Source organism: Onychostruthus taczanowskii, unplaced genomic scaffold, assembly GCF_017590055.1.
Source record: "Onychostruthus taczanowskii isolate IOZ18803 unplaced genomic scaffold, ASM1759005v1 scaffold7, whole genome shotgun sequence".
NCBI classification, from domain to species: Eukaryota; Metazoa; Chordata; class Aves; order Passeriformes; family Passeridae; genus Onychostruthus; species Onychostruthus taczanowskii.
This window is the reverse complement of record NW_024504786.1, coordinates 12,078,198-12,097,955: the sequence shown is the minus strand read 5'-3', so window position 1 is coordinate 12,097,955 and position 19,758 is coordinate 12,078,198. Positions and strand designations below refer to the sequence as shown.

The 19,758-nt window shown below is 36.5% G+C and overlaps 1 protein-coding gene across 6 annotated transcripts in view; it reads right to left on the bottom strand.

Annotated features, from left to right (window-relative positions):
* Positions 1-1,477: 1,477 nt before the first annotated feature.
* Positions 1,478-19,758, bottom strand: part of ADGRL2 (adhesion G protein-coupled receptor L2) — a 321,354-nt gene continuing 303,073 nt past the window's right edge. For 4 of the 6 annotated variants that reach the window (XM_041421361.1, XM_041421359.1, XM_041421360.1 and 1 more), the window contains 5 exons: positions 16,078-16,169; positions 14,028-14,196; positions 10,212-10,340; positions 9,697-9,793; positions 1,478-3,557 (listed from right to left, as the gene is read on the bottom strand). In XM_041421361.1, coding sequence (XP_041277295.1) covers positions 2,803-3,557; positions 9,697-9,793; positions 10,212-10,340; positions 14,028-14,196; positions 16,078-16,169 — 1,242 coding nt within the window. In that variant the 3' untranslated portion in view covers positions 1,478-2,802. Of the gene's footprint in view, positions 3,558-6,594; positions 6,677-9,696; positions 9,794-10,211; positions 10,341-14,027; positions 14,197-16,077; positions 16,170-19,758 lie in introns of all 6 variants that reach the window. The other 2 variants (XM_041421364.1, XM_041421363.1) reach the window with 2 other exon arrangements.

Below are 19,758 nucleotides of genomic sequence, written 5' to 3'. Positions count from 1 at the left end.
TCTTGTTTCATGAATACTTGTTACATTTGCAATTGAATATGTATTTAAGATCACAATGCTACAAACCTTTCTCCAGTACGTAGTTTTGCCACCTTTAGTTAGACACAAAGGAGTAATTGCTCGAAATGGTGTTGAAGATTCTGCAGAAAGTTGGTGATGTTATTAGGTCGTGTGTACTGTAATTACTTGAGTGCCATAATTTTGAAATCCTTAAGAACATGATTTCCTAGCTAGAAGGCAGCAAATATGCTTTTGCCAGACAGACTAAGGGAATAAATTTTGCTCCAAGGAGTCTGCTGTGTACTCTGAATCAGAACTAAGTCCTGTTTCATAGAGACTTCAGATTTTTAAAGCATCTCTACTAAACAGAAGTAAACCCTTTCTGATTAAATTTTAAATGTCTGTGACTCTACTGCAAACACAGTAGCTTTGAAGTGTTAAGGAATTTACTGGCAAGAGTTACCAGTGGCTGATGGTGGAAGATGCTTTTTTACTCATGAACAATTGCTGCAGTGTCACAGTCCTGAATAGATATATTGAGGTTACCTGAACCCCACAGTTCCATCTCAACCTGAATTTTAGTTTTTTAGAGCTTGAACCTTCTCAACAGTGGAAGTCTCGCCCAAAACATTCTTCTGAAATCCAAACTTCTTAAAAATGCATTGACTTATTTTCCAAAAGGACTTTATATATCCCAATGCATTAGAAGGTAATGGTACAGCTTTCAAGTGAATTTTTGCTCTTATCATACATAAAGTCACAGTGGCCACGTGTGAAACTGGCCTCTGTGACGATGGGGCATTAATTTGAGTTATTTGAAAGAACACAGTTTAGGAAGTGGTGACAAATGCAGTCCTTGATGCTATCTTTGAAAGGCCCTGGATGAGAGGAACAAAAGAGGCTTGGGAATCAACACAAAAAAGATTTCAGACCTCCAATTTAGCTGCTGATTTGTGGATAACGTCTTGGGCATCAGCTGCTTTCTGCAGTTCTCTAGCTTGATAAAAATAGGGACAGTCATGCTTATTTATCTAACACAAACCAGTGCCATGATGGATGAATTATTTAGCTAGCACTCAGCGCTAGCCAAATGCTGCTTATTTGTGTTTTTCCCACTGCAACAATGTATCTTCATCACTAATAATTAGCTGCTAATTACTGTTGCCAAGAACATGAGAGTGGTGTTTACCACCTTATTTTTAATTTCAATGCAGATGCCTACTTAAAAGTTATGCAAATCTATGAATTTACAGTACATTTTCCTAATGACCCTGCTATATCTGGGTTTGATCCTATTCAATTGTGACAAAGGAACAGTAAAGATGACCTGTCTTCTGTGGAGCTATAGACAGTTTCTGTTGACTTCTCGACACTTAAATCATGAAATGTAAAGATGCCATTCTGGGCAGGACACATCTGGGTCCAAGGACTGCTGATGCCAATTATGCTTCGTACATAATAATGCACATTTTACCTATTTGGAAAAAAATTCACATTTATTTACTGTCAAACAGGTGTTAAACTTTACACTGGGTATTAGTGATGGGCTCATTATTAACAGGTTTACACAAAGGGATGAAAAAAGCAGAATTTTGTTGAAACAATTTACATTTCATTTGATTTTTTTATCATAAAATAAATTAATTACTAAATATAGGCAGAAGGAATATGGAAGAGTTATAGTTATGTTTTATTTATTTTTTTTTTTAAGGACAGGCACCTTTTAGTCACGAGAAAGCTTGTGAGAAGTGTCCAGTGTCCCCTTTACCCCTTACCACCCAACCCTGATTAAAGAATGAACAGGGAATTGAGTTACAATCTTTGTTAGCTACACCAAATTTGTGCAAGGCTTGGCATAATTGGCTTCTAAAAAAACTTTCTCCCCAATTATGTTTGTTTTTTTGGCAACAAAAATTCAAAACTTAAGAATAAAAACTAACTTGTCAAAGCAGAACACTGTTTACAGTGAAAAAATAAGTGAAAACAGGTAGAACTTGCATTTTAAACAAACTATTGTACTATGAACAGTGTAAGAAAAACAGCTTATAACATATGTGCAACCAAGAGCTTTTCACAATATTTTCTTCAAACTCTTTAAAATTATCTTTTAATGACAATTATATTTCAGTTGGACACAAATGTATTTATTTTACCCTAGCAATAGAACAAAATATAATTTCTTTAGCCATTTTTTCATGAGAACGGTTCATTGTACAGTTGAGGAAATATATGAAATAAGGCCTGTGGCTTGATTGCTAGTGGTTAGACATGTATTCAATCTTTGCCCTAATGGAAAAGATTTGCAGTGAACTGCAAATTGATGCAGAATATCTCTCCTGCTTTTGCAAGTCTTGTCAGGAACAGTAAGGTACAGTAAATTTGTCCCACAGGATTTTAAAGCCTACGCCTTGTATATAATACAATGTAGGCCTAGGAAAAAAAAATGGTGCAGCCATATTTACAAATTTAGTTCACAAACTGCTGCAGCAAAATGGCTGGAAAGTGTTTATTTCTCTTTTTTTTTTCACAATTTTGTTAAATTCAGCAGCAGAAGATATCGTAAATACCTTGTTGGTATTTCTTTTCTTTGTAACAAATAATTCATTTTAGTATACTCTGTGTATATACAAAGTTTTTGTTTTATAAAAATTCACAGAACTGCGAGGTCCAGTCACCCCTGTTACTGGAGAACCACAGGGTCAACAGAATTGTCTCTTCGAGCAGATATGAGGGAGCCTGCACGGGGCCAGTTAAGTCTTTTTAATACTTGAACGTGACCTTTAATATTTCTTTGCTACACTATTAAAGGCTTGTCACTAGTTGCATTTGTCCTTCTCTAACATCTCCTTCCGGAATACATCCTTCTTTGTTAATGGGAATGATATAGCCGTCGCTATTGCCCCTGCTGATTTGATAGTACATCTGAAGCTGATGGCCAGCTCCTAGGTTTGGCATGCTCTTGTAGTAAATGTCCTCATTTTCACTCCTCCTGGAAGGAGAAAGGTCTTCTTCAACGTCGGGGCTGCTCTCTGGATAGGGAGAGTCTCTGAGGTTGGGCATGCTCGTGTAAAGAGAGTCTCTGTTGGGGGACTGGAGGTGGTCGTCAGCCTCGGCTGTCAGCTGTGAGACGTAGCTGTCAGTTCCCTCGGTCTTCACTTTCTTCTGGGGCTGGTACAGAAGGGAGTGAGTCCGCTGAGGGATGAGCGGGGCCTCCAGCTCTTTGTGGTGGAGCTCCAGCCCGGGGGCGTCACTGTGCATCAGAGACGAGGCGTCTGCCACGATGGCGTCATCTTCGCTACTGCTCCCGCCGATCACAGCCTTGGCGGGCAGCGCCCGCTCCAGGTTGTGGTTCTTGCTGCTGCCCCGCAGGTTGTTGTGCACTAACTCTGAAATGATCATTTTCTCGAAAGCTGCATCATTCAGGCTTAGTCCACAGTCTACAACTTGCACGCTGTCGTTATAGTCTCCATTGCGCAGTGAGTAGCTGTTGTTGAAATTACCATTTAGCGGTAGAGTATCCATGGCACTTGTATCCCTGGCATTGTTCAGTGAATGTCCTGAAATGGAAAAGGACAGCTCTGGTTATTGCCTGACATGTTTTTATCACCTTTTTTTATTTTTTTTTTCTTTTTAACAAAATTCTTTAATGTAGTTCAGGACAAAGTTGTACTTGGAAGTAAAACTTGAGAAAAGTTAGGTTATTGAACATTCCCAAATGTAAAGAGTTGCACACCTTATAGGAAAGATGCATTCTAAAAATAGTAATGTGTGTTTCCTGTGGGGAATAATGGCATTTGAATTTCTTAATTTAGTGTCAATTATGTGACTTTTCCACAAGGAACTGTTCACTCCATGCCCTTGCATATGTAATGCAAAGCAATTCATTTGGAAACATCTATGTTTTGAAGTACATCACCATGATTTAGAAAAAGAAAATTAACAGAATTTGTCCTAAACAACACTAAATTAAAAAAGGAATTAGATCACAGACATAACTGAAGATAAATGTACAACATAAACCCACATAACTGGCAAGCAACTACTTTAACAACATTTCTAACATTTTTTCCTGGTTTTTTTGGTTGGTTTTTTTTTTTTGGAGATGAAGTAAAGAAAAGAATGAAAAAAATGGATAAATACAAAGAATTTATGTTAAACAAGGACAGCCATCTTTCACACTACAGGGACCAGGGCCCACAAGCACCATCCAACAACACGATAGACAGCAGGTGGAATGACTCACTTTGGACAACTCACATCATGTCTGTCTGCTCAGGCTATCTGGCCTAAGAGTAGCTGATATATAAAAGAAAGTAAAATGATTTATTGTAACATGATGAAGAATTACTGAGCTTCTCAGCAACTTAGTCAGAGCAAGGGTTCAGCAAATTAGATTACTAAGCAATAACAGCTTTTCTTTTCCCACTTAATGTAATTTTTTTGCACTAATATTCTATCTGCCAACAAAGGCCCCAGGCTCCTAAAGGTCAAAGTTTGCCTGCAGTCTGCATCAGTCACAGTGACAGCGCTGAATGAACCAGAATAGTTAATTAAGAGCTAGGCCCACAGTTACCATGGGCATGGAAGTCAAACGCAGAAATGTTAGGAATTTCTGTAAGTATGGGTCACAGAAATTAAACCAAAGAATAAATATTAGTTGTGGAATGGGAAGAGGAAATCAGCCATGGCTGATATTTCATAGCTGTTGAGGGAATGACAGATTGGGTAAGTCTGCTGAAAACATGAAAAGGAGTTTAAGAGGGGGGGAAATGAAGTCTTATGATGATTAAAGTCTTTATGCTTTGGGTTTTGGCTTTTTTTTCCCAATAACTTGATAAAGAAAAGGTTTTCCTATAGACACAAAGACATGTAAACTATGACAGCACAGTGCTTCCCAAGCAAAGCAAAAAAAAAAAAAAAAAAAAAAAAAAAAAAAAACTTTGCAAGAAATTAAACAGTCTGAACCATGGAAATAGATGGTTAGAGCATTCCTAGAAAAGCACTTTATCTACAAATATGTCTTGAAGTAAAGAAAGAATGAAGTGACTTTACTGAAATGAGACTGACCACTGTGAGGCTGCTGCATAATATGCAAGGCTTGGAGGAGTATAAGGGAAAAGTTTTTTGGAAAAGATTTTACATTTTCTCATTTTGTGGATTTCTTTTTTCATAATTAAAGCTGCAGCTTATCCTAGAAAATTCAATATTCTCTGGAAATATTGTTTTCAATTAAAAAGAGATTGCATTTTCTCATGAAAAGATTTTTGTCTTCAACTTTGAAAAATAGAGTAATCATTTCCAAATAAATTCTCAGCAATTTGCAAGTCATTTTGCATTTGTGTTATTGCTAACTCTTCTCCATGTGTACTGATTTTAACAGTGATGAGGGTTGTTTGAGAGGCCTCTTTAAGCTTTGATTAAACAACTATGTAGTTTTGCAATTTCATGTATGTTCCAAGATTTTTCTTGCAATGGATTTAGCTGTGCAGAACATATGGCATTTATAAAAGTAGACAACACAGGGACCACATGCTGGATTCATTTCCCTCATGAAAGTGATTTAATTCTGTAATTTTAATTTTCTTTTCCTCTGCTAAAGAGATATCAAAATACATCTGATAATCCAAAATGAGTTTTCTATGATATACTGCAGAGTTAAACATGCTAGAATATATTCAAATTGGTTTGATGAGGCAAATTTTGTTGCCCATGATCAGGTAATTAATTTGAAATCTTTCATAGCCTGTAGCAAGATTACTGTAGGAATGTAAAAATATAAGTAAATTGTTAAGGATTTCGGCATGACACTGCTTTGGTTTTAAACAGCAAATTATTTCAGCATTGCATAACTTGTGTTACCAATAGGGTTTGCTACAGACCTCATGGTGTTTCCCAAAAAGCAGTTTGCAAGTACTTTTTGAATGTGGAAACATTTTATTTGCAAATTGTGAACCACTTGCCCGCTGAGTCTACTTCATGACCGCTAGTTATGTTTTAATTGTGCCCATTAAAAATCATGCTGAAAAAATTTACATTTGATAGGCAAAGTTAAGTTTTACTCCCATACTTGTCTCTCTGTAGGTTGCTAGAGGAAAGCATAAGGAAAGTAAGAAAACAAGAGAATGAAAATAGAAACTACAGTTCAGTTAAAAAGGAGACTTGAATAAAAACTGGAAACAAGGTTTCATGAGCTCTTTTTCAAAGATTTATCATTCTATTTACACTAAAGTGATCTTAGGACTCATTGAACAGTATCTATAAGATATTTACTGATGAACTGCAATATCATTAAAAAAAGCAAGTAGATAATGTAACAACAAAATGTTAGGTAAATGATGACACCTTTTATTCCGACAGAACTAAACTTTTCTAACTCAAACTTTTTCATCTCAAAATTTTCCTACAGGAAAATGATCTCCCATAAAGCTGCACTATACTATAGTTTAGATCTGTTTGACGCTGGATACAATTTTCTACACCGGGGTATCCAAAGGAGTCAAGATGCCTTGCACTGCTTTAGTATCTCATCCATTCCATAAGCAGGGTTTTCTCAGCAAGCTTTAGAGTCAACCTTATATTGCATAGACATGATACCTCTAAGTGATATTTATCTTGAAGATGGGCTCTCGGACCATGTGGTGTCAGTCCTTTAATAGTATATTAAGATTTATGCCACCTGTGTTAAAAACATGGATAATTATTGGTAAATACTGTTAGGGCAAAGGCATTACTATAATATAGTGCAGTTTTACAAGCTGACATTGGCAACACTGCATTTCTCGAATTTATTTCAGAAATTCAGACTGTACGGCTGGGGTATTGCAACTTGAGTTTCTATCTAGGGAAAAGAGGGAATTTGGAGTGAGCCAAGAAAAGCAGTTTATTCAGGAAGTATAAGCACACCTGGTGAGTTAAACACAGGAGCTGAAGGGGCATTACATACAACTGTTTCTGCGAGCAATGTGTTATAGGGGTTGTTAGTGCCGTGTGGTCGAAGAAGAGGGTTTGTTAGTAGGTAATTGCCAGTCATTCCTAAAGCAAAAGAAACAGAAAAAAAATGTCAGTTGCTTAATTTTAGCCTGACAGTTTCAATAAAGAATAATTTTTAGTCATCATGAATCATGTAGGATTTCCAAAATGTAATTCAGCTGAAAATTTCTGGCTGTATTTGAGCTATGCATTGGAAATGGGAGCAGGAAAATACAGTTAAATTCCAGTAATTCACAGGTGCTGTCCAAATCCCCAAAGTAAACATCTAGTAAAAGTGATATTTACTAATGTATACAAAATCACTATTACACAAGAGTAGCAATTAAATGTTTAGAGATCAAGGTACTACATAAAGCTATTAGGACTTTAAAAATGATCATAGGGAGCACTTCTGTCCAGAATTGACAGAACTGAATTTCTCAAACTGAAAGGTACTGAAAAATCTCTTATGACAGGATCAGAGCTGTTACTCACTTTATTAAAAACACACAGAGAGTGGAAGGGAATTGCTGTTTTCAAACAGACAGTGGATGACAAATTGCAAGAAGTATATGCAAAAGTATGCATGCTGAGGGGAAAGCAAAATATTTGCTCTAAGAAATCAGAGTATTCACATTTTCTCCTGGGACAGTCATGCTGCAAACATATCTGCCAGGTTTTAAGAAAGAATTCCTTGAATGACAAATTTCTTTAAACTATCAGTTTACAAACAATGTAGGACAAAGAAAATTACTACATGAACATACTCTTTTACACTCTTGTAAACTCAAGTTTCTATGTTAACACAACAGCATTTAAACACTCTCAATAATAAAAAAGCAGCCTTTTTTCAGAAATTATTAAAAAGTCAATTAATCTCTGATTTCTAGCCACTAAAGAAAAGTGCTGTGATTTAAAAATTAATTTAAACATTTCAATAAGATTAAATTCAAGTTTCTTTTTTATTACTTTGCAAAGCAGTACATCAGGATCAGTATATTACAGACCCAAGGACAATTAGAGACAGCTCTATTTTTATAGCATAAATATTTTTATTTGGCAAGTGATGACATATATTCCAAATATTAATGCTTTTGTACTCCCAGAGCTACTCAGCAGCAGAAATGAGCAGAAAATTCTAACACTCAGAGAATTATGGTCTAACTATGCTAATCTTATTTGAAAGTTTGTATTAGTGATCAACTAAAAAAATTATCATATTTTTTTCACATTGTAAAGTACTTCTTACTAGAAATAATAACTGAAATATATTTTGCTTGGGTTTTTTTTACATTTTGCATACTATATTTAATCTTACAATAATTGCGTGCAATATAGAATTATCATTTTTTTCAATCTTGTCACAAGAAAAAAAAAAGCTTAATTAAAAGCTTGATTTTTATTTTAAAGAAAAAATTGCTTGTAATTAATTATTAAGCTACCCTTATACGTATGTATCTCTGAGATAGTGACAAAATTATAACTAAACAGAGTTGATAGAATTTTTCTAATCATGGCAGAACATCTTCAGTGACTTGAGTCTGGAACTTGAAATGGGGAGAAGCTGCTGAGACCTCTGTTCAACACTGAATTAACCAACAGTGCAGCACAGTTAGGGCAAACCTCAGGAGTCAGAGACGGCAAATTAGGATAAATACCAAATTTGATGTGGCTTGTATTTTTGGAATTTTATTAAGACACTGAAGGAGACATGAAAATCATACATTTTCTACCTAGGAGAAGTTACTTAATTTTGAGTTTTGCCAGAAGAACGTGCAGGATTCATAAGGGGGGTGGGAGGAGCAGAGAGACACACAGGTCTTAGCCACTTTCTATGTATCAAATAGCAAAAGTAGAATCATGCTTTCTGATACCTTCTGCTTTGCAAACACCACGGTTTTTACTTCCAAAATAAATGTAAATAAACGTTCCTGCTATCAAATCCTGAATTTGGATTTTCTGTTTGAAACTTTCTGAGCTGAGCAGGAAGTGGTTGCAGTGTGACCAGGGCTACCCGCTCTTCACTTAAGCCTTGGGTAGAAGAACAGCCTTCAAACCTGGCTTGCACAGAGCAGTCCTCCCTCCACTGCTGGCTCAAACTGCCTCCAAAACACAGCGTGGAGGGGAGAAAGGGAGGGACAATCTGTCTTGGTTAACACCCTTGTCTTCTGTCTGGACATGAGAATGAGGTTACAGATTTCAAAGTCTATCTGAGATGAGAAGTTTTGAGTTTTGACTTCTCTGTGCATGAAAATCTGCATTCTATCCCATGTTACAGACATGATGCTCTTTGAAATAGAAAAGATAAATGCTTTACAGACATCTTTTGCATAGAAATGATATCAATTAGATTTCACTGGGAAAATTTCTGCACCTAAAAATCAGTCAAATATGCATTAAAATGTTACTGCACTCATATTTCTATTCCAGATTTAACCTATAAAGGTTAGGAAAGATTTAAAATTATCATCTTGCTTTTAAGCTAAATTATTGATGAAACTAATTTAAATACATTGCCATGAATTGAAGAATTCAACCTCTACAGCAGGGGCCAGTTAAGGGAACATGGTTTTCAAAACTGCTGGTTGATCACTTTAAAACTCTGCTTTTAGAGACACTTGTTCCAGATTTTTTTTTTAACATCACTTTCAATTCTTCTCTCTTAAGTGATATAAAATCTGTAATAAATTTATGGATTCTAAAACTGAAATGTTCCCAGTGACTGACCTTGATTAAGTGTTGAAGTGCTGTTGATGTCACCTGAGATAAAAGACGATTCCGATTGTTTTCTCACAGTGTCATTCCACATCCTCCTTATCCGACTCTGTTAGCACAAAGCAGTGAGACAAAAGCATAGTAGATTACAAAAAGATTTTTTCCTACTCATGTGCTATTATGTAAAATATTTGTATTTACTTTAGCCTAAAGTAAAACATTTTCCTAGCACATAATGAAAATTCCTTATTTTTTTTTATTAAAACTCTAATTTATTAAACTTTATTTCAATGAAACATGATGGTATAAACCTTCCCATAAATCAGTCCCTAATTACAAGAAAAAATAACATATTTGTATTAGTCCAAAAAAACAGTTTAAAAAGAAATAACTCTACAATGCAGAAGTATGTATTTACCATCTAAATGACAATAATGAGAAGACAATTAGTCTTTCTGACTGGAAGACATCTGAGTAGGCTTTTCATAAATAAAGTAATTAAAAGATGCTGTCAAAATCGTTGTTACCTGAGTGCCAGACGAATAGCGAGCACTGGTTCTGGTGGTTGATGTCTTCACTGAACTGTGGGGACTCTCAGTTGGAAGTCCTCCACAGCAGTAGGAATGTCGGAAGCATTTCCCATATTCCTTACGTACCTGTGGGGGAAAAAAAAATGCTTAGCACACAAAATAGTTCTAAATAGCTGCTGGCAAAAACACATGAACCTTGCATTGAAGCTACTCACTTTTCAAGCAAATAGATAATTCTTGTCTGTTGAACTGCTGGCTGTTAGCAACCCCACATATTTCTCTCTATTCAGTGGCAGTATTAGCAGCTACCCAGGAGCTGTGAACCAATTATTTCCAAGGTATACACACACTTCTAAAAGATGTCCCTGAATAATCATTACTGACTTAGTTATAGAACTGTTTTTATTTCATTTTCATATTGTAGATTAATATAGTTCAGTTTACCTGAATTGAATGCTGGATGAAAATAGTGGTTTTTATAAGAGCTTTTGGTGCAGAAAGCACAGCAAGCCTGTCTTCCCATCCTAGCAGGCAAGAAGGGCTTGAGCACTGCTCAGTACTACCCCTTATGCAATGACTTCCAACAAAGAGTGCCAAATTTCCAACGCCTGTAAAGGAATTTTCTTACTCTGTGTAACTCATCCAGCTGCTACTTCAGATGGCCACACCTGCCCTGGCACTGAACAGAGCTCACAAACTCCACTGCCCCACTCCAGGCACAGCCCCAACTATGCTGCTGGTGCCACTTGTCAGTGTTCCAGAGTCACTTTTTGAACCATAAGGCTGGGAATGAAGCACCTTTCACCTTTAGGACCAAAACACAAAATTCTAATTCCTGTCTTTGTTGAATATAGAAATTTGAATATACCCATGTTTATGATTGTTTTGGGGTTTTTTCCCTGACAGAGCAGCAAAACTAATTAATGCTTTCAGTATTTGCGCTACATTTATTCACCTTCTGTTTCCAGTGACCTAGTGGAAACTTCAGTTTTGTTATGAGTGGTAACAATTGCCATAAAGTAATCAGGATCATTTTACAGAGCAGTTAATTCTCCCTTATATTCCATGACTGCTTCACTGACTATTATTTTTGGATAACAGAAGAGTGTGTGCATATCTTGGCAGCAAGGCTGCATCAGTGAAAGGACACAATGGATAGAATTTGTATAAATGTGTAAGTCTAAACTCATAAATCTATCAGATTACATGGGAATGTCTTTTCTTAAGTGTCTTCTCTTAAGTGTCTCTTCTACATCAATGAGACTCCTGAGTTTCTGTGAAAAGAGGGATTTCTCAGCTAATCTGGAAATTTTGACTGATCTATGAATATATAAGACAGAAAGTTATGTGTATGCAAAAAGGGGAGAGGAAAAAATTAAAAAATTAATAGTGCAGATTTACTTATGTAATGTGCTGTTTCCTACAGGAATTTCACTCACAGAATACATACTGTGCTGTTTCTATAAATCACAAGATGAAGAAAAGTTGAATAATTTGTACTTTAATTCAAGTACAATAGTTCAGCTTTTTATAAAAGTATATGGTACGTATTTTAAGTCAACTCCTATCTATATCAGCACAAAAGACATATAAAAATGAAAACAGAAATGAAACAACCTAGAATTATAATTTTTTTAACCCTGGAAAACAAAGGTCTATATACATCATCACTAGGTGGTATAACACCTAAGAAAAAACACTCCTGAACACTAATGGATATTAAATGCTCTAAGCCACTACACAGTAGAGACAATAGCAATCAAAACTGTATTTTTAGCCAAATACCACCCTCCAGGGCTGGTTTTGCCTAATGCCTGTATTGCTGTGAATGTACATTATCTGTCAGGACTGCGCATTCCACTGTCATTATTTCTAAATTATAGCTTGTTGGAAACTGATGGAAGCAACAGCACTATCATCTCGTCAGAACTGGAAACATAATAGTTTTCACTTCCACAATTCTATTTCTCTGTTCAATTTAGTGACCAAGTAGTAATAACAGAATAAAAAGACTACATTAGCTATGCAGACAGAGCACAGGACAATATCCAGTCAAAGGCAGTGACACTTAAAAATCTTAAATGGCAGCTTTAACATTCTTTCAGGTATAAATCTTATTGCTCTAGGTTATGTTTTTTTCACACTTGACTGGTATTTTAATATTGCCTTTTGCTGACTCCACTTTATACAAAAACAATGCACAGCTGTAAAAAGAAATAAAAAAGGGAATCTGTTTCTGATTTTTAAGTCCAATACAAATAGTAAAAAGGGAAACATTATATGAAACCCTAACCTAGAATTTATTTGCATTTTGGGGAAGTTTGCATTTTCTTCCCTACCTTCTTCTCTTAGGCTCAATCTTCTAAGTGTGCTTTTGTTCTCTCCAAATGAGTGGAGTGGAATATTCATCTGGGTAAAATTCTGTCTACCATATCTTTTCCTGAAACACCTCTGAATGCCATTGTCTGCACTAAATTTAAGAAATGCTGGTAATGTTAGAGATGGTACAGTTGAAAACATGAGCACAGGATTTTTGTATTTAAACAACACTTCATCCAATGGTCTCAAACCATCTTATAAATATCAGTTAATTATGTCTCTGGTGAGCTAATTATATTGGGAGTTAAAAATTGCTAGGTCTCCTGCCCAAAACTGGTAAAAATATTTAGAATCTAAATATTGCAAATTGGATATTTCCAAATGTAGGACATACTGCATTTCATGTTAAGTTTGTTTGGGAGGGATTTTTTGATGTTCACCCTTCCTCTCAACTCTCATTACTTTCATTTGTCCTGCCTTCTAACAAAGGCTTTCAGCATTTTTAATGCACTCTTCATTAAAACACCACTAAGGCATCCTTGGAAGCAATCTCCACCCTCTGGGGAAGAGAAAGGGCGCAGGGAACCCAAAAAAGGGTCCCACAGAGCTATGCCCTTCACTTTCCTTCTCTCCTGCTTGCTCCTCTCTCCCCTTCAAGCTTTCTCTCTGTCTCCCTCTGTCTCTCTTTGTCTCTCTCTCCTTCCAGTTCCTTCTGGACCCTTCTGCTTTCATCCAGTGAAAGGGAGCAGAACTAATTTAGCTCATCCCACTCGTGAGATAGGCTCCAGTGAAGAGCACAAAGCTGTTGGGAGTTCTGGGGGAGGCAAACACTTGGAATAAAAGTATTAATACTGGCATCTTTTCCATCTTCAGAAAACTTCCTGTTAGCAACTGTCTAGCATTAATGACTGCTTTTTTCTAAGGTGTGTCAAAGTTCATAATGAAATTAATTTTTACATCCCACTTAATTTTGTAATGAATGAGCACACATAGTACAGTCCCTGCCTATCACCCATAGTTTTATGTAGCAGCTTAATGGGATCTCAGGAAAGGTGCTCTGCCTTGATCTAAGAAAAGGAGAACATTTCCAGGCTGATATGGGCTGATATCATAACTGATCCTCTGTTTGCAGCACTGCAGCAAAGGCAGGATTTGTTTCATATGGACATCAAAGATTTTTGGCTGTAAGTCCAGGCTAATATGTACCACACTACCAGTGTTAAACTTTTAAATTTTCTTCACAAAACCTTCCAACTTTTCAAGCTCAGGTTGGAAATGATGCATCCATGTTAAACCTGTCTGGGCCACAGAGCAGTTACATGAGTCCCACTAGCACATACAACAAAAGCTGCACTGGAATTCTAGTCCCCTCCTCAAACTATTTCAAAACACTCCAGTTCTTCAAATTGTTAATTTTATCTCTATTTTCTTAAGAATTATGTGTGGCATTTCTAAGGAGTTAGGGAACATTTATCTATGGTTTTGGTAACTTACTTTCTTTTGAAGGGCACAATGAAAGATGAAAATAAACATTCCTTGGAAAGCATTAAATACTGTGAAGAGATATGTCATCACAATGGTCCCTTCATTTATAAACAGCAGACCAAATGACCATGTCAGGCCAAGGAGACACAGGAGAGCAAATGCACCCAGGACCCAGGATCTGTAAAAGAAAATTAATTTTAGTAACATTACTTACGAGAATGTACTTTGCCAAATCCAATATTAACATTTCAGTTCCTGCAGTTGACTTTTACTATTTTCACATTCAAATGTAAAAAATCCTTGGGTTTAACCTTTTATCTATTAAAGAAAGAACAATTCCATTCAGTACTCTTAGACTCCAATGAAAACAGCAAGAATAGATATAACCTTTGTCTTTCTCAAGAACAGCATAGGACGTCAAAACTATTTTGAAATGCAGAAGTATAGCACAAGCCTCAGCTAGTCCATTGCTTTATCTGCTTTTAGAGAAGAGATTGATAAATCTGGCTTAGCCACTAATCACACCATAGATTTTAAGCAGTGGTGCTGCCATATGACACCAAATAATGTAACACAAATGCACAAAGGTTAAACAGCGGATTAAAAGCCTAGAGCCCAAATCATTAATGCTTCGATAAACTCAGCTAAACTGAAGCTAGAGGATGTAACTTCCGCATGAAGAAACCCTGCTGAAATGTAACAAAAATATGGATATTGCTTTACAGAACAATCTAAAAAAGATTCCATCATGAATAGGTTAAGGAAAAGGAATTGTAGTGAACAGCACAGAATGAAAGGGAAAGGGAATTTAGTCAGTGAATTCCACATCTAACTAATGATCTTACTTGATAAATGGCTTATTATCTTCATAGCTAGAAAGCATTATAAGCAGAAAAGAGAAACAAAATTATTAGACAGAATTTAAACAGAAATTAATAAGAGCATTTTAATTGTTTATAAAAATTAGTCAAAATTAGGAAATTCAAAATGCAGAGGCAAGCAATTTAAAAGTATAAAGGCATGTAATAGTTTAAAAGTCTTTAGCAAATCAGGTATCTCAAAAATAGATAATTAAAATTACGGGAAATCCACAATATGACCGAGTTTGTAAAGTTAAAAATCATGCTAGAAGTTTGTTAATGTAGGGTTCTATCTTACCCAGGTAAGTCCGTATTATAGTAGCCATCACAAACACGGTAATTACTGGTGTGGATGAGAAGACAGAAAGAGGAAAAGGAAGAAAAGAGAGAGATGCTAATGATTAGCTCTCTCTCTCATCATGCAACATGCAATGAAGCTGATACTGACCTATCTAGAACATCTAGTTCACAATGTTATCCTTACTGAAAGTCTCCCTTTGCCATTTCCACTGTTCAAAGCAGATCTGTAAGACCCTTTCACATCCAACCCTCAGTGTTAGAAAGTGGCACCATCCCTTCAGTGGTGGTAACAAAAACCTTGAATACAATGTAAGGCTAAACAGAATACAGTAAAAAGCTATCTAAAGAAGTGAAAGCTGCCAAAGCCTAGTTAGTTATCAAAAACTTATATTACTCTGCAAAAGGGATACTACAGTAGAACACCATGATAAAGTAAACATTTGTTAAATTAGCATGAAAACAGCAGATAATCTTCAAGTTAACAATAATAATAGAGTCAATTCTCTTGGGAGAACAGGATTACGAGTAGAAACTGCTCAGAATCCCTAAATCAAAAAGTCATTTAACAAAACAAACTTAATATAATCATATCAACCATGCAAACAGGAACACCATTTTTGAACTGCTTTTTAAATGCAAATGAAATTACTACAGTGCTGTGGCATTTCCGTGAAACAGTTTCTTGGCATTAGTTCCAGCCTGAAATTATCTAATTTTGACCGGCATTTGTGACACTACAGCAACAATGTGACGAAAGCAGGATTGGCTCTGTTTGCTTCTAATTGACATCTGCAGTTGCTGGGAGACAATGGCATGTGCTCCTAATGGAGAGTAGCTTTCAATCAGTTCAGCAATCAGAAAATAATCATAGTTCTCATACTTGAACACAAAGCACTTACTTAATGTTTTCCAACCTGCTAGAGTCTGGTTTCAAAGTGTTTGAGTGCTTCACCATTTTGCACAATGTGATCACCAGGAAGATAAGATTCAGCTGTCAAAACAGATAAGAATGAAATTAAACTACTTGAAGTAATAGGTTGAATAATGATGATGTTACAGGCTAAACAAAAACCCTGTAGTTTGTTTCCAAGTAAGTAGTGAAAATTGGTAACTGTATCAGATGGTCTGCAAATTGTGATTGCAAATAAGAATGAGAGGATAAAAATATTAGAAGTCCTTGTTTCACTTAATTTCCAAAATGCACCACATCATCATGAATCACCATATTTAACTCATGTCCAACACTTTCCATTGTCAGTTTAGCTCTGTCCTCCAGCATGTTTTGCCATCACCTGCTCACCTTTACCTGTCACCCTTGGCCCTGTTCCCCATGTCACTCTCTGAGGACAATGGTCACTGCTTTACTGGGCTATACTAGTTGTCTTTTTATCACCCCATCCTGATTTTGAAATGTTTTTCACCTTTGCTGGTTTCTCCTTTATTTTTTTTTATTCCTTTTTGTTCTCACAATCCTACTGGGGTCTTGAAAAGACCTTAAATGTAACTGGAAAAAAAAGAAAAAGAGAGGAAAAGAAGAAAAAGAAACACAAAGATGTAGCAAATGCATCAAACTTAACAGTGCCATAGACATATGCTGGTGGTGCACCCTCCTGCTGCCCTCTTTCCCTTTGTAGTCTGGATTCTGTCGAAGCGAGACTCTGTATGCACTTGAAGGACTGTGGCATCTTATTCTTGTTGTGTCACTCATACAGGTAACACCAGGGAAGATACTGAAGGAAATTTTTTTATCATTCTCTTATTGTGAAACAGAATCACAGATATCAAAGTTACTGGATGCCTTTCTCCTATCGATTTCAAAGCCTGTGAAAAGCACAGGCGAGCCAAATACAAGGATGCCTGCAGAACACGGGCTAAAAAATGGTATCCCATTAATTTCAGTAATTAGTTTGTGCTGTCCTATATCACACAGAAAAGTTGGACAAAACTGTATCTTTGAAACCAGTAAGAGCCATGTCCTTTCAGCAAGAAGACACACATCCTTGTCTACTACTACAATGGTGCACACAAAGTGGCTGGACCAAAAGCTAAGAGAAGATGGAAGATGGAAGAATATGCTTGGACATCCTTATAACACATATATTAGATAGAGAACCCCATCCTTATAATCTTCCATATATATCTATATCTATCTATATCTATATCTATATATATCTGCAACTGGTTACTGGTGGAGCGTGATTACACCCAGTCTCTCAGTTTGGGAAGCCTTTTGTTTGAGGCAGCTTCAAAATCTTCATTGTCACTGAAATCCTAGTAAAGAGCTGGTCTTAATCTTGAAAAGATGAGTATTTTGAAGGCTCTGATCAGAGTCTGTTAATGAGAACACGAATTATAGAAATAATTCCTACTGCTACAGGCAATCATGTTATTGCTCCTGCTGCTGTCTTAGAATCAGGATGGACAGCATGAACAGCAATGCAGTTCTCAACCCCAGAAAAGTGTCTGGCAACTTTTGATCTTATCATGCAAAGTCCAACATTTTTACAATTGTATGCTGAGATTAATAGAAAAAGGTGTTTGTGATACAAATAACAAAAGTAAGCTTTTACGATTGATTTCTGTTTGTGTTTCAAGAACTGGCTGAAAATACTTAATATTTAGGCTGATGTATGTACATGGTGTAGGTTATGCGTATTTCCATTGCTGCAAAATGTAATAGAAGTGTCAATAATTCATGATCTTGGTGATTATCTTTTATGATTCTTATAGGAAATTACTAACCACATGAGAAAAAACCCTTTTGTTACATCATTGTGATCTCTTCCTCTTATCTAGGTTTGCAGTGTACAGCGTAACTTCATTGGATGAGAAAACAAGCTGCTTCTTTCCCTGGCCTTTGCACCAGACAGGACAAGGGCTCTGCAACTGACCTGACCCTCAGCTCCATGTCTTTGCACACAGATTTCATTTTCCTTTATTTGAAAAAGTTTCTTCCACAGTTTGGTAGCTGACATAACATGAACTTCTTCAACCTGCCTGAAAAATGCAACCTCAATTTGCTTTTTGTGAAAACAAACAGATTAAGAGCTAAGACACATGCCTTGTGTCAATCCTAACACGTACATCAACTTTGTCTGCAGCCTATGCATCCGGGAGTGCACAATCCAGTTCAGAATAATATTTACAGCACAGCTGGAAGCTAATCCCTGCCTAAGTAGCTACCCTAGAGTATCCTGTATTGTACTGACATCATCATTCTTGGATCAAAAACTCATAGATATGGCTTAGCTCATAAATGACTGCCTTATGAAACAAGAGGGTGTTATTGTCTGATTCTTTGTGCAACTGAAGTGCTGGTTTGCCACACGACAAATAAAAACTTGTATTCATGCACTGAGGTTCCTTTGGTGATGTGGGCAGACATGGCCTTACCCCAGAGCTTGAGCCAAGCTCCACTGTGTTGAACAGGTTTTATGAGGTGCTCAGCTCTGGGTGTATGTCCTTACTGCAATAGGGAACTGCACAAAGCAGTTTCTTAAGTGATATTTTAATGGTAATTTATGTACAGACTCACAAAACCAGCCCACAGAAATAATAATGCCATATCACAGCAGCTGAGAAAGTCCTTCCACAAAAAAAAGGAAAAATACTGTACTTTGAAGACAAAGTAACTATGACAACTGAGCATATGATACTTGTTTCTCCATCACTGTGAAATGTTGCATAGTTTTCAGTTTCAGCAGTCAAAAGACCATGGTTTGCCACTTGTTCAAACAGTTACACATTATATCATTATAAAAAAAACCCATTTTGCTTGCTTACAGATAATGTAACCAAACCTTTCTATAGATTTGCTTTTGGCTCCCTAATTGTTTTTCATCTAGAAATTGACTGTTTTGGAGGAATTCATAAGTTAAAGACTTTTGGGCATCTTGCCTTTTTCTTTTTTTATTTTTTCTCATGAAAGACACTAAGCAGGGAGGGAAGGGAACTTGCTGGAAAAGAATTGCTATTATAAGGAATAGCTGAATTAATTTTCTTTGTGAGAAATATGTAGGGGGAGAGAAGAAAACACAGTTAGGACTTTTGTATTCATTTGTACAAGGGAAGCTTTTCCAGCTCTGAGCAACGTGGTCTGGCCCAGAGCTGAGGCTATTTTGAGAAGAAGGCTTGACCACAGATCTCCTGGAGCTCCTTTCAGCCTGAATTGCTTCTGTGAGGACTGAACTGTTACTGATCTAAGCAAATGGATTTGTAGATGTTTTCCAAGCTTGACAGATGGTCTCAGTAGGACACCTTTCTTTAAGAAAATGTTCACCACAAGCATGCAGTACTCTGAGGTCATACAAAGGCCCACATGAACGGAAAGAGAGACTTTTGAGAGCAATCTTCTAAGAGAAAAAAATGGGCCTCTGACAATGGTGGCGTTCTCATCACTTCATGTAACATAAATGGTCAGTGACTGGCTGGACCTCATCCTGACAACTGGGCTGCATCCATCCCAGATGAGCCAAAATCTGCAGCTGAACAGTGCCCCTCTTCTTTAATGCTAATAGAAAGTATAAATATATTGTTCAAACACACACACAGATGCACAATGTATACATCTCAAACAGTCC